The sequence below is a fragment of the Amblyomma maculatum genome, unplaced genomic scaffold (assembly GCF_055883805.1).
Source record: "Amblyomma maculatum isolate TAMU_Amacu unplaced genomic scaffold, ASM5588380v1 scaffold_15, whole genome shotgun sequence".
Lineage (NCBI taxonomy): Eukaryota > Metazoa > Arthropoda > Arachnida > Ixodida > Ixodidae > Amblyomma > Amblyomma maculatum.
Window position 1 is genome coordinate 12509118 of NW_028146740.1, and position 14702 is coordinate 12523819.

At 45.4% G+C, this 14702-nt stretch overlaps 1 protein-coding gene across 8 annotated transcripts in view; it reads left to right on the forward strand.

The window, feature by feature from the left end:
• The first annotated feature begins 8300 nt into the window (after window positions 1-8300).
• T3dh (Type III alcohol dehydrogenase) overlaps window positions 8301-14702 on the forward strand; it is a 175513-nt gene continuing 169111 nt past the window's right edge. For 4 of the 8 annotated variants that reach the window (XM_084586242.1, XM_084586243.1, XM_084586244.1 and 1 more), the window contains exons 1-2: window positions 8304-8609; window positions 8819-8859. In XM_084586242.1, coding sequence (XP_084442368.1) covers window positions 8557-8609; window positions 8819-8859 — 94 coding nt within the window. In that variant the 5' untranslated portion in view covers window positions 8304-8556. Of the gene's footprint in view, window positions 8610-8818; window positions 8860-14702 lie in introns of all 8 variants that reach the window. The other 4 variants (XM_084586250.1, XM_084586248.1, XM_084586246.1 and 1 more) reach the window with 4 other exon arrangements.

Sequence of the window (14702 nt, forward strand, 5' to 3'; positions counted from 1 at the left end):
CCGAAGACTGATCGTCTCGCAACATATCTCTGCATACGTTGCATTTCAGTGTCATGCCTTTCCACTTAGCTTCAACTGTTGCCAGCATTACTAGTCACCCATCTTTTCTGAAATTCCTTTTTACGCTGTTGGGATCAGCATCCTTGTTAACGATGGTCTCTAGCATTTTCGATGCTATCATTTTCACATCTTCCTCACCTGGAAGAACGAAGAAAATGACAAGCTTTGAGCAGACAAAAAATTAGGGAGACTCCTAGTCTCCACCTGTAAGGGTATGGTGCACCAGCGTTAATGGCTCTTCTCTGCAGATCCCACTGTGGATTCCCGTTAATTTATATGCCCTTTGCTACAAACTTAATTACTAATTTCTTAATTCATGTCTCTGTTATCTCAGATATACTCATTAGCATACGGTCGTAGGCTGCCCTGTTATGTGATAGTCAACCTGGCATAGACCTCTGTGAGCCTCACGTTAACATAGTCATGCCTCCATGGCTTAGGAGTAACCTTTCTTAATCGGAGCTGAAACGTCCTAGAACATATTTCAAATATAACTTTGTAAGCTTGACATTACAGCTCCTGCCATGCCGTGTGGCCTCGTGACATTTGGCTTGTGGCACTTTTGGCTTGCGCACACGGTTCATCTGTTAAATTCTGGTTAACATGTATGAAAAATACATTTTCACACAAACTGATGGCAAATGGTCAAGTGGTGCACTGCAGATTCTGAAACGTATACCTATATGCATGCAAGAATCACATCATCACATAACATGATCAAGAGTTCTGTCAGTGCCTGTAGTTACATAGCACTTCAATGCCCATTAATGGTTGTTGTTACCACAAGACCTGTTCTAACAGCGTACTGACACCATTCTACTGAGCGATGGACATGTACATGCATACCCTAGATAGCTCATGATTGTGGATCTCATTTATTTCTATGACTTCCAAGAAGTTCCAGTCGTCAGAAAGCCTACACTTTATGAAATCGGGACAGCTGTCTTGAAATCTGATGAAAAGAAATAACCAGGTTACCTTGATGCAATGCTAAATTACAGAGGGTGCCTCATTGCAGGCGCCGCTAACTAATTGAAAGGCGAACTGTTCAAACTTATAGCTACTGACCACACCTGAAACACTAAATTGTGCATGATCAAGGCAGAATTTCTCTAACACTGAGCACCGGTAGCTATCGATTCCGCGCCCAATATTGTGAAAATCTGCCCTCTCTTTGATCGTTGATACGTCCACGGTTGAACATTTATGCGCCTCGGGATAGGCCAGCTGTGGGAACATGGATGCGTGGTTTTAGCAACAATCACTTGCATGGCACACTCTGCAAAATTCCAAGAGTCAGCTTCTGCAACAAAATGTACAGCGCACATTTTCTACCGCGTACCTAAGTCCATCGACGCATGCATATCTCCCGCTCGTTTCAAAGCGGCGCGGCCGTTCAGTCGGGTCATGCTAACCTCGAGCATGCGGGGGTTTAAACTACATGTACGCAAAATTCAACGACGAAAAAAAGATGCAGGCTAAGCACTTTAGTCTAGTCTTCCCCTAAATACCAGAAGAACATTGCTGTTCATAGGGAATTCGGATCATTCGCGCTTCCGGCTTTCCGGTTGTGCACTCTTGCGGTGCGGTGCAGTAGGGCTTCTCGATGTGCAGCTCGCCGCAGTAGCAGCGCAGGCCTTTAGTAGATTCGGCATGTCTTCTGCCACGGCTCTGAGGTAGAATTTAAACGAAGAATTTAGCTAGAAACATCCTGTTTCCTCGGTCTGCGTGTGAGGAACAAGCATAATGCCATTTCACATACATACTTTGGACTACCGAATGTTCTGCACGGCGAGGTGTGTGTGTTGTGCCGGCGCTAGATCTTCGGAGGTCGATGCAGGACCTAAGACAGCGTAAATGCTAGGAATAGCTCGCTCGCATTACAGGCAGATCGAGGTGATAGTTTAGTGCGAAGCGAAAGCTGCTCGTGAATGTGCGTATCTCGATGCCAGCTGTTGGAGCTGGTGCAGTACGTAGCATCACCTGCAGCTATGTGCGTGACAGCGATGCTTGCCGTACACAATCCTTAGTGAAGACCGTGATCTATGTTAGAACGGATGCACTCTTCGTAGCACCTCATCGAGAGCCGCGGCTAGCTGATGTCATAGAGCAAGCGGAATGTGGCCGCGTCGACGTGCATATAGCCATGAGCCTGTATATCGACGTCCGCCGTATCTTTACGAGAATCGAATGGGTACGTCGGACGTACCTTTAGACACTTCATACAATATAATCACACTGAAGACACATGTTTCACTATATTTGTACAGAGGTCGGGCTACACATATATAGGGTACTCAAGGAACAATTGTCAGCCGTGAACTGAACCCATCTAGTGATGAGCAATTAACCATTCCATCGGCTAAACCATTCCATTCGCGGACAGCCAGGGGAAAGAAGGAGAACATCAACGTATCACTGTGTGCTCGATACTTGACTAAATGCTTGGAATGATGCATTCTTTCGTTTCTATGTGGTGACAGTTAAATAAATTTGGAAGCTGTATGCAATCAAGAACATCCACACCATGCGTGTTGCATAGCAAACAGTCTTCGTATACTTGCCGTTGAATCAAACTATAATTGAAGTCTCTATAAAAGCCTTGACCATGAACTGCAGTACTTTATGTTGCTTTTCACCTCATCTTGGTTTGCAACTTCAGGTTTGGGTTCATTGCACAGGCGAGTTCTGAGTGTAACTATAGGCAGGGGTGTTGGAAGAGGAGCAAAGGCAGGGAGGTTAACCAAAGAAGAAACCGGTTTGCTACTCTGCACTGCGGGGACGGGGTAAGTGGATATAAAAATGACGGGTAAAAGAAAGTTACAGAAATATGAAGTCAGTGCTGTCACATCACAGCCATATCAAGTCGCATCGCAGCAAAATCACAGTCTACCGATCAGGCCCGTGGTTTTCATGAAGCAGAGAAGTGCCTGGGAGGTCTTCACCGCAGACGATCGCAGTGGGTGTCCATATAGAAGCTCCAGTGCAGGGCAGAGACACTGTCTTTCCACACTGTATGAGGTGCACTCGCAAATAATGTGGTCTATAGTCTCGTCAGACCCACAGGTTGCACATGCAGGGCTATTAGCCATACCTATCACAAACGAATGAAAATTTGTGAACGCTACACCAACCCACAGGCGGCACAGCAAAGTTGCTTCATGTCGGGGTAGGCCGTGTAGAAGCCGGAGCTTCAGGTCAGGAGCAGGGGTGCCGAGATGCCTGTTCTGCTTATGATATAATGACAGCACCATATTTAAGCTGTAGTGAATATGTTTTGCTAAGAGTGTTGCAATAAGCGGGTACCGCACGGTTGCAGATTTATCTATACATAGGAGAGTGTCCCCCTTATATGGTACAGGGAAAGAAATAACCACAAGGCGATCAAAAAGGATGGAGGAAGGAGAGACTGATGACAGCTAGCTTTCTTGCCACTGAAAAACTGTGGAATAAAAGAAATCAGCCTAGTGCCAAGAGACGATTGGTTGGTAACTTGGTTTATGGGGTTTAATGCCCCAAGCATCTCGAGTCCTATGACATCAAGAGAAGTAGTTATGGAAAAACCAATACAGGAATATGACAGCAGAGCTCTGCACATATAACAATAGGACAAAAAAAAGAAAATAAGACATAGCAGAATTTGCCCAGACATAACAGATAAAGAAATAAACAGACAAGTGTAGCAGTATAACACCAAAGCATTGTGCCTTACAACATATTTACAAATTTGCTTCCATGTGCATGCAGGAACTTGTTATAGCCTTTTCAAGATCATGGAATCAAGCATGTTGCATGCAAGAGCAAAAGTGGCTGTAAGCGTAGGAAGAAGGTGACACAAGCCGTTGACAAGGAGAAAGCTTTGAAACAGTTCACAGGAATAGGGAATGTAAGGCACAATGAGCAGGTACAGATCTGGACAGTATCAAGGAAGTGACAGTGGCTGCACACAATTGCGTCGCATGCATCTGAAGCGTGTAGCCTCTCAAATAATGTCAATGTATCCATATGCATTTGCATTTTAGCATGCAGTTGCTGTTTGTTTGCTTTCCTTTTTTAGCGAAGTGGGGGCTCGACTATGGCAGGCCTGAACTGTTTGAGATCAAGTTAAATATTTAAAGCTTTCCTGAGGCCTAAATCTCCATTTGTGTTGTATCTGTGGAAATATAATTTCCCCATCATCATTCTGTTGTTCTGTATACTGATGTCCATTTAAAGCAAGAATTGTATCAGGAGAATGTGGCTGCTAATATTTAATTTTGCAACAGATGCTTCAGCTAGGGCAGCGCAAAATGTTGAAGCCAGTCTAGTGCTCATGAATACTGGGTGAGGTTAGAGCATTGAAGGATACTGGTTTATATCCACGGCACTCACACGCCATGCACGACTATTCTACGAGGGTGTGAAGGAGCAAGCAGTCGGAGGTTGCAAGCCCAAGCCATGGATGACAACAAGAAAAATCAGCAGATACCTATACCATGAGGTAATGCTAATTTAAGCACCTATATCATCATCATCCTCAGCCTGACTATACTCACTGCAGGGCGAGGGACTCTCCCATATTCCTCCAATTAACCCGGTCCTGTGCAAGCTGCATCCACTTGACCCCTGCAATCTCGTCTGCCCACCTAATTTTCTGCCGCCCCCTGCTACGCTTCCCTCCGCTTGGAATCCAGTTTGTTGCACTAAGCGACCATCGCTTATCCTTTCCCGCTACATGTCCTGCCCATGCCCATTTCTTCTTCTCGATTTCCATTAGAATGTCTGACTTGAGTTATTTCTCTGATCCACTCTGCACGTTTCCTATCTCTTAACGTGCCGTGCCTATTTCTTATCCCTACCATTTTTCTTTCCATAGCCCTCTGCATTGTCCTAAACTTAAGTAGAACTCTCTGTGTTAGCTTCCGCGTTTCAGCCCCATAGGTAAGTACACGTAAGATTTAACTGTTGTATACTTTCCTCTTGAGCGATACTGGTAAGCTGCTAGTCATAATCTGGGAGTACTTGCCAAATGCGCTCCTGCCAGTCTTATTCTCCTTATTTCCCTTTCATGGTCCAGATCTGCGGTTACTACCTGTCTTAAATAGATATATTCACTTACTACTTCCAGTGCTTCGCTACCTAACGTAAACTGCTGTTCCTTTCCTAGGCTATTAAACGTTACCTTAGTCTTCTGAATATTGATTTTCAAGCCTTTTTTTTACTTTTCCTGTCTAGGTCATCAATCATTCTTTGCAATTCATCCCCTGAGTTACTTAGCAAGGCAATGTCAATCAGCAAATCGCAGATTACTGAGGTATTCTCCATCTACTCTTATCCCTAACTGCTCCCATTCTAGATGTCTTCTTTCTTTGATTCTAGCATCTAGATGTCACTGCATAAATTGTTCATGGTTTTTTATGCACCTATTTCTGCTTACAGCTTTTTCTTTGCTTGTATTGTAAATTATTTGTGTTTATTTGATGAATCCCCCCCTATGTAATGCCTGCAAAGGCCCTTAGGTATTTGAATTAAATAAATAAATAAAAATATATGGGTGTGCAGTGTTAACAGTGAGTGCTGGAGTAGCTCGGTGCAGTAAGCAGCCAACAAGTGTGGCAGTTACGAGACGTAGTGTTGGGTTGAGTGCTGGGGTATTATAGCACACAAGTGGGTATTGCAACCCAGATTCACTTTCAGTTTGGTGGAATGACTATACAGGTAATTCATTGGGTATAGGGTGTGACATGTCCAGACGATACCAACGACAATGGCAACAATTTGGCCTCACAGATTGGTACTCATATGTTTTAATTGTTGCTATAAATGTTTTTCAGTCACTTAACAAATTGCTATCCATAGCAGAAACAATACTCATGCACTGAAAAATAAAATGAAAATACTGAATATAATGCACATACATATACTTTGGTACATGTACTGTACATTTAGAAAGCCGAGATGCGAAAGTTGTCCAGAATAAACGAGCGGCTGCGTCCCCAAGACTGCAGCAAGACTGTTGACAATAAAAACAAAAATGGCACAGACACATGTAAACACTGAAATGAAGTGAGTGCTCTACCAAGCAGCATTGCATATATGATATCAGCCCAAGTTTATAGTCTACTAAAACGTATACAGTAACAAGGCAGCTGCAAGTGACCTGAAGGAAGTTAAGCAAACTACCTTCCTGGCCGCATTTTGGCAGCTCGCTGCATTCGTTACTCTGGGCCTCAAACAAACTACTCTATATTGTGTCATAGTGCATATATTTCTTTTTATTTTTACCTACCCTGTCCTTTGTCCCTATCGTTCACCTCTTTGATTTCCTCTACCCTTCCTCGCTATCCCTTTAATTCCAGTGCCCTAGTTCAGGTGCTTCAGATATCAGATACCGGGGCTGGCAAACATCTTTTCCTTCCTTTTTTTTATATATAATAAAATAACCACTAAAACAACAAAGGCTGCTAATGCTAATTATCTTAAATTAGAATCAGATAAGCAGACCGAACTGTAAAACAAGTTGACACAGTATACCCTGCGCCTATGTTGTCGTGTAGCGCTGTCGCAAGTTCCTGATAAAAAAAAAAAAAATGTATTTGCGCGAAGCTTTATTGGAAAGAATTCCATTCCTTCCCCACTGCTTGTTTCCGACGAGTGACTGCATTGACACTGTCTGTAATGCGGTGTGTTGTTGACTTTGTGCAGTGTTTCTTTCAACTAGAGTAGTCTTTTGATGCGTGATTTCACCCCATTTAGTTTTGTATAAGTATTCATTGTTCGTTTTTTTTTTTTTGTTTGTTTTTTTTTTTTTGTGCGTGTTCTGTCAATACTAATGGTATCCAGGGTCAGTTTTTTGTACTTTGTTTTGTACCGTGCCTCTCCTGCTTGAACCATGTTTGGTCCGCAGTACGTGATAAATAAATAAAATAAATAAAGCCATTTTTGCTGCACTGCTTATCTATACATGTTCTGATAAAACGCACGAGTTTTGCACCGTCTCCAGATTGCTTTCCAAAGCTAGAAGGTGGCATGCATGCCACAGAGATATAAGTATTGACAAATTGCACACTAATTAATTTTGATCTGTCATATCTGCAAGCTCAAAAACAAGTAAGTATCGGGATGCTGTTTAGCTTAATTCACCGCTGAATGACATCTCTCGCACTGATTTCGCGGGCAAAAATGAACATGACACCCATCTACCGCTGCACTTTGCGCACTATGTCAAAAAATAACAGCAATGACAATGGCTTACCTGAGAAGCGACGGCCGATGTCACATCGTTGACGCATACATCGCAAATTTGTTCGGTACCCGTGAATCGAACGTCCGACTTTTGCAGTTCAATGGTTTAATGTTAAGGGTACGTCGCACTACCTCCGCTGCAGCAAAACCAAGCCAATAAACTGAGAGACTTTACGCCCACTGCCAGAGTGCGCCGACGACGGCGACAACGAGGAAAGAGCCGAAAAGCCCGCCAGCCCGCCATGAATCTGGGGACAAATTCCGACTCAATTAGGGACATAAAGCGGGAAACGCATGTGAGCGAAAAAGTGAGCGAAGCGACAAGGCGGCGCGGCGTAAGCGATCATGGTTCGCTCCGTCGCCTACTGGGGAAGACGCATGCACGCGACAGCGCGAACCGAGCGAAACGACGACAACGCTGGCATTTGGCTGGCTTAGTGGCTTAGTACACCGCAAAACTATTGCCAAATCTAACAAGAGTCATAACGATTGCAAGAATTGACGTTATTTTGCGACAACATGGCAAAGTAAAATGTATTTACAGCAAACCGTATCGAATGTGTGTGAACTTGCACTGTAATCGGCACGAATAGTCACGTGACCCCTTGTTTCTACTGTTTCGGTTGCGATTAGACGCTCTTTGAATCCTTGGCTATCCACCATTGTTCGTACAAAGCGAAATGTTTACGCGGTAATGCACAATCACAATGCAACACGACAAAATAAAGAAAGCATGCGAAATGAGCGGCAGTGACGTACGGTTACTTCCGGGCGAACGAGCGAAATTTTCTATTTCGGCAGATCCGAGCGACGAGCCAAGCGACACATGCATTTCTGTTCGCGCGTAGGCTTCGCGCGACACGTGCCGCCGTCGCGTTCGCGTGAGTTTTCGCGTGCATGCGATTCAGCCTTAATAGTCAACATTTAGGTACTTTGTAAAAACATGGCGTTCAATGCGTTTGGGGAAATCTAAGGACAAAATTCTTTTTCTTTCTTTCTTTTTTTTATTTGTATGCTTGTCACGTGACTTGACGCGAAGTGCCTGCGCGGGGCCAGCGGGGCTTCTCTTTTGGTCGTATGTTGTTGCTGCTGATAAGTGCTTGTGGGTGGTGAACGGGTAGCACGGTTTGTCGTCGTCGAGCTTGCTGTATTTCATTGGGTTGTCCATTGTGGTGGTCGTGCGTGTATCAACATCGTGTGTTACTGCTTTTCGCTCTGGGAGGTTTTTGGGAAGCTTCGCCGTGATTTTCTGCAGCCGCCCAATCTTCCGCGATGGCCAGCGCTCTTCGCGTCGTCAACTTGCTGCAACAGGTGTCCCGAGCGTCGTGAGTGGCCATTCAAATGCTGTCGCGCGCGGTCTGCGGGCGCATTCACTGCTTGCTCTTCGTAGCGGAGCTTTTTTATGCGCTTGCTGCTCGCGCTCCCATCGCGCCACGGTGGCGTGCCACGCTATGCTGTGCACGTGCTGTAACTGCTTGCACCGCCTCATATGATGGTTTTGCACTGTTCACATGTCTGTTTCTGCCCCGACCAGATGCCGGTGTCCAGCTCACGCAACGATCGCAGCTGTCCAAGGTGAGAAACCTGCAGTGGCGAGTCGGCGAGTTTCAAGGGCTCGGGCTTTTTGGACTTCATTCATGCATTGATCGCGGGCTTTGATAGCCTGCAGGCATGTGCAAAAAAAAAGGGGGGGAAAAGTCACTTGTTGGAATACATTGTGTTTGCCAAATATGAACAACGCCATGCGGCAAACCGGAAATCGCTTTACGAGACGATTTTAATTTCGATGCCTGGGCGCAGCCATCTTAGTTTGATGGTGGCGCCCTGTATGAGCCAAACTGGGAAAGTCCGCTTTGGCTCCTCGATGCCATCTTAGGCTGTGCTGTGCGTGCTGATGCTGTGGTGCGGCAGTGCAAAAGTGCTGTTTCACGGCGCTCGTTAAAGCTGTCCCACACCTTAGAGCTATTTTGCGCTTTGTTTGGGCGCGCCAGCAAACCATATATCATCCGTTTGGCATGGCGGCAGCTGTTGGAAACAGCACTGGCGGTCGGGGCGACTGCGAAGGACTGCGCTCTGCTTCCGCAGGCCGAACTTGTAAGAGTTAACTCTGAGGATGTATCTGTCGTATCTTTCACGATACATGTATTTTCAATTACATTTTATAATCGCAATGGTAACTGTAAACACAAACATGCAGCGAATGAACCATACGGGCAGCTACCGAACGCGGAATACAGATACTATAAAAGATGCTTTCCAGTCATTCACCGCATTGACTTAACGTGAAGTGCGACCCATGTCGATATACAATCGAGCTGTCCTGCTTCAACAGTGATGCTTTCAAGTTAAACCACGGTTCAAGAACAGCACATTAAAGAAGTAGCGTCTAAAGTACCATCCGTCGACGTTTTTATGCAGCCTTGGTGTTTGTCCTGCGGCGCAGCAGCATCATTTGCACGATGTGTTGTTGATAAAGCCTCTAAAAATGTGCGCTTTCAGCTGCACCATGAACGAATACGACAAATTCGCAGCACTTACAAAAGTGGTGCCACCCACTGGCGCTGCAGACGACGGCACTCTCGCCAAGCGGTACTCCCTAGTCGTCGCTAGGCCTAAATTGTTTCGCATAGAAGGCACATCCGACGGCGCTTTGTAATTGCTCAGCGCTAGAGTAAATGGTCCCTCATGGAGCTGCCTTACTACCGATCCCATTGGATCAGTAAAAGAAAGATGTAAATTTCGGTGGTGCCTTAGCAGCGGAGCCAGCGTGCAGACGATGAGCCGCACCAGCGGCAATGTGTTGCGAAACTTGTTTGTATTGCAATTATCAATAACACTGTATGGGTCAGAAATCTGCAAGAAAGATTTTTTTTTTTGCTGCCAGCTTATTGTTTAAGTGAAGAACAGATTTTAGCACGCCATTCTAGTGCTGGACGGAAGAGATTCACTGTATTGTGAGCATGGAGGGTTTTCGGGAGGCACGGCCTACCCGGCGTGGGTGTTTACTGCTGCAAGGAAGTAAAATGGGCATCATATTCGTGAGTCAGTTATTGGTAATAAGTTTGTCTGCCTTACACAAAAACGTTCCTAGGCGAATTAAATCAGGATGTACTGGAAAGCGGTGAAGCAGCAGCATATCATAGACGCACTCGGACTGTCTTTGCATGCTTCCTGCATACGTTCTCGGCAATCATCTTGCGATTTCTTTGATTGATTGTGCAGTACACGAACACGCATTGCTGTCCCGATGACATTACCACTAAAAGGGGCGCAAATAAAGGTATTTAAGTCTCTCAAACAGCAATATACCGAGATGCAAGGCCGCTTTGCTATACATAAAGCGTGCAAATGCACATCCCATTCGGTACTGGCAACAATGGGCCAGCGCAAGGAATCTGGTTAGAGAGTATTTTTCTCCTCTCCTGCTAGCTCTCGGTATAACGGTCTGTACATGGATTCGACAGAGTCAGGTCGAGTAAGGCTGTCGAGTAAAAAAACTGTTGTCTGGTTCATGTATATGCGGTCGGGTCGAGTAAACTAGGCGGCGGAGCAAGTCGGGTTAACTCGCCTGCAGGGGGTAGGTCAACTCACTTGACCCGCTTGTCAGTGTGGTCTCCCAGTCTTCCCAAGTCCGGAGTGGCAGCGATCCGCTGGGGGGGATTAGATGCCGGGGAGGTTAGTAGAGTATGGGTCAGTGTCGCTTTAGAGGCTTGCCAGAGGGGGCAGGTTGGCGGGATTGATTGATAGTGAGATAATAGGGAGGGAGTGGGGAGGGGCCTTGTTTGCAATCGTCGCTGTTCCCTGGTGGTAAAGGTCAGGGTTGCCGTTGGGCGGATTTCAAAAAGAGCCAGAACTGAAGCTAAAAGTAGCCAAATCATTTAAACTTGGCGCCAAATTAGTAGCCAAGGTCAAGCTTGAGGCTGGTGAAGAGAGGACTAAGAGACACAGATTTCATGCTAATTTCATTTGCCTCTCGCTTATACCACGAATGTTTAGGCGTTTTAGACCAAGTTCCCTCTCAAGCACAGCAAAAGCGCTCCTTCAAATTTAGTGATGAAGACTAGAGCTCGGAAACACGAACAAAACGAAGAAGACAACACATGCGCTTCTTTGTGTTGTCCGTGTTTCTGAGCGCTACAGTGTTTCATCATGAACAACCAACTCCCCCAATCTGCCACCTTCACATTTCGCCTCCCTGATATGCGGCCGGGAATTAAACCTGCGATCTCGGGGCTAGCAGCGCGACGACACTACAGGGCCAGCGCATTAGGTAGTGCTTAGAGTATCTCTACAATTATTCGGGCAAGTTCGCAGCCGCCTACTCTAGTAAAAGAGAGCAGTGAGCTCTAGCTTGCTAGGAACTTTGTACAAATCTTTATTGTGCACAGATACAGGTTTCAAACGATGCAGATAAAATGCCTTGCTGGATGAGTTGACAGAGCTTATAACTTAAACTAGAGCAAAAAGAAAGGGGGACAGCAAAAAAAAAAAAAGAGTGGCAATGAGACATCCAACATTCACCTCGATCGCTGCTTACCTATGGCCTAGCTTTTTTTTTTTTCCTTCTTTAAGTGTGTTAATCTATAGAGTAATAGTCGGCGATCGCGTTGTTTCATCACATATTGATGCTTGGCAAATCTATGCTTTGAGGCTCCGAAATGCACGGCGGATCTTGAGGGTATTTTAAGTCCCTGCGGTCACCGCAATTTTCTTCATGGGCTTCGAGCGCTTCTCTAGCGTTTTCCCAACTTTCCCTGTGCCCTTCTGTTGGTGACTTCTATAAATACCCCGACACATTAGGAAAAACTTTCGGGACGGCATTTTTGGCAAGGCTACCATTTCCTCGGGGGATTTCTACAGTTTTGCTTTCGATTGCATGAACGTACGTTTTCAGAATGTCCCCATCTTGGAAGTGACGATCGCACACTCCCGACTCGGCTGAAAGGTTCTTGTCTGTCCGTGGAATAGCCTTATTCCATACGGTGAGAAGCGCTCCGCGCTTAGAGCGAAAATGAAATGCTGGTCTGAGCTCTGTTTTTGTTTGTTCGAAAGCCACTTGTGCAGTCGGTCACGCAGCATGCTGGCATGGCTTCACTGTGCGTATATTCGACTTGTGCGTCGACTTGCTCCCCAGTCCTCTCCGGCGTTCCCCAAGGCACTGTACTTGGACCCTTGCTCTTCCTAATCTACATTAATGATCTGCCTAGTAACATTGTTTCTAACATCCGCCTATTTGCAGACGATTGCGTCATCTACCGTCCCATCCATAACAGTTCCGATTCTCGCATTCTTCAAGATGACCTTAAACGTGTTAAAGCCTGGTGCGACAAATGGTTAATGTCTTTAAACACTAATAAAACGTCATTCATTACTCTCTTTTCACCGACGACAGCACTATCAACCCTCCAGGTATGTCATCTGTGGCTCCGAAATTTCATCTGTCCAATCATACAAATACCTTGGCATCACAATTTCTAACACACTTAATTGGTCTGCACATGTAACGAACATTGCTAACAAAGCCAATCGCACTCTTGGTTACCTCCGTCGAAATTTGCGCCTCGCCCCTGCCTCGATTAAAGCACTAACTTACCTCACGTTCGTTCGATCTAAGCTAGAATATGCATGCTCAATCTGGGACCCTCATCAAGCTAGCCTTTGTAACATCCTCGAATCAGTTCAAAATCGCGCAGCAAGATTGATTTTTTTCAGACTATTCTTATCACTCCAGCGTAACTGCTCTTAAATCTAAGGCTCACCTTACTAATCTCAATTTGAGACACTGCATCTTTAGGCTTTGCCTTTTTCATAAATTTTATCACACACCACTTGATGTTTCAGTGATATTACCAGCTCATCGCTTCTCAAACTGCACCAGCCATCCCAAAGTTGTCTATCCTCCACCAGCACAGACTACAGCTCATCTTCGCTCATTCTTCGTAAAAACTGCTCGGGACTGGAACAATCTGCCAGCCGACTTCGTGCACCACTCCAATCCATCTCAATTCAAGGCAGCCATCGAATCTATTTTCATATGAAATAGCAGCCCATCCCTCATGTAATACCCCACTCTTGGGGCATTTGAGGTATTTATAATAAATAAATAAATAAATATTATTCACCAAAAACCGCAAAGTCATCGCACAAAAGCAACAACTCCAATTCTCGCTAGAATGTCACGGTCTCTATCACTACAAGACTTCATTGACTGCGTTGCTCGTTGTTGGAAGCCTCCTCCTGCAGCTAGAGCCTGCTGCGGCTGCAGCGCAATCGACTCGCGGGCATGATGCTGTCCCGTGCATCCCACCGCAGTTTGAAAACTAACCTAGTCTACTAACATCACCGCCGCCTGTGTTTGCGCTCACACCTCGTTGTCTGTTGCACGCCCGCAATGTTGGGTCCAACTATTTTGTTTAATTTCGCGAGTAGCGTTCATTAATGCAGGCGCTAGCACGCTGTGCAGCCTCTGCTCTACATCATTTACCAAACTCGACACTTTACGTGGTTTCTAACTCTGAAGGAAACCGGCCAGGGCTCGTTGCTCCTTAGGCTTGCAGAGGCCTATGGGGTCATGTGCGTCTGTGGCGGCGACTGAGGCATAGAGAAAGAGATTGGTAAAGAGCGAACCACGGTGGAAGAAAGAGAGGTGCTCCGACGGCGCCGCGAGGAGCGGCCGCTTAGTGACTTTTACGCATGACGCGGCCGCCAGGGGCAGCACCGGTACTGGGGGCCTGTCTCGTCGCTCGTTTCGCTGGCGTTTCTATGGGCGCGCCTAGGACGGGCGCTTGATTTTGACACATAGGGGCGTTCGCCTGCTTGAAACAATTTTATTTTTTGGGTGGAAGTGTATCTTTATATTTCTGCCCATATTCTGGGTTATAATTCGACTTGGGGCCACAAGAATTATTTCTTAACTGATATGCAGCTTTGCGGTTTATGATAAACACGAGTAGTACAATATTTCCTGAAGGCAAAATACATCCTAGGACATTGGATCATCAGAAAAGATGAATTTCCATCTATTCTGTAAAAGCACTTATGGAGCAAAACTTGACAGCAGACTGTGGTAATGAATTTCGTTCATTAATTACTCGCAGAAAAAAAGTTGTATTTGAACGCATCATTGCGAGTAACCGGTGACTGTATGTACAAACTGTGCCTATGTCTGAAGCATTGATCGATGATATTACGTAGTATTCAGAATATTTGTATGTTGCTAATAAAGGGACTGCAAGTTGTTAGCAAGGAATGAGAAATTAGAGTGATGTAATGCTACGAGCATGATAGGATAAGTTATAAAATGAACATGGTTCCTATGCATGCACCAATATAGGAAGCCTGCAATGAATCGTGAAATGCAAAAAGTGGCATTTTATCTTACTTAAACGTAGTGCAGCTACAATATTTCTTTTCGTTTT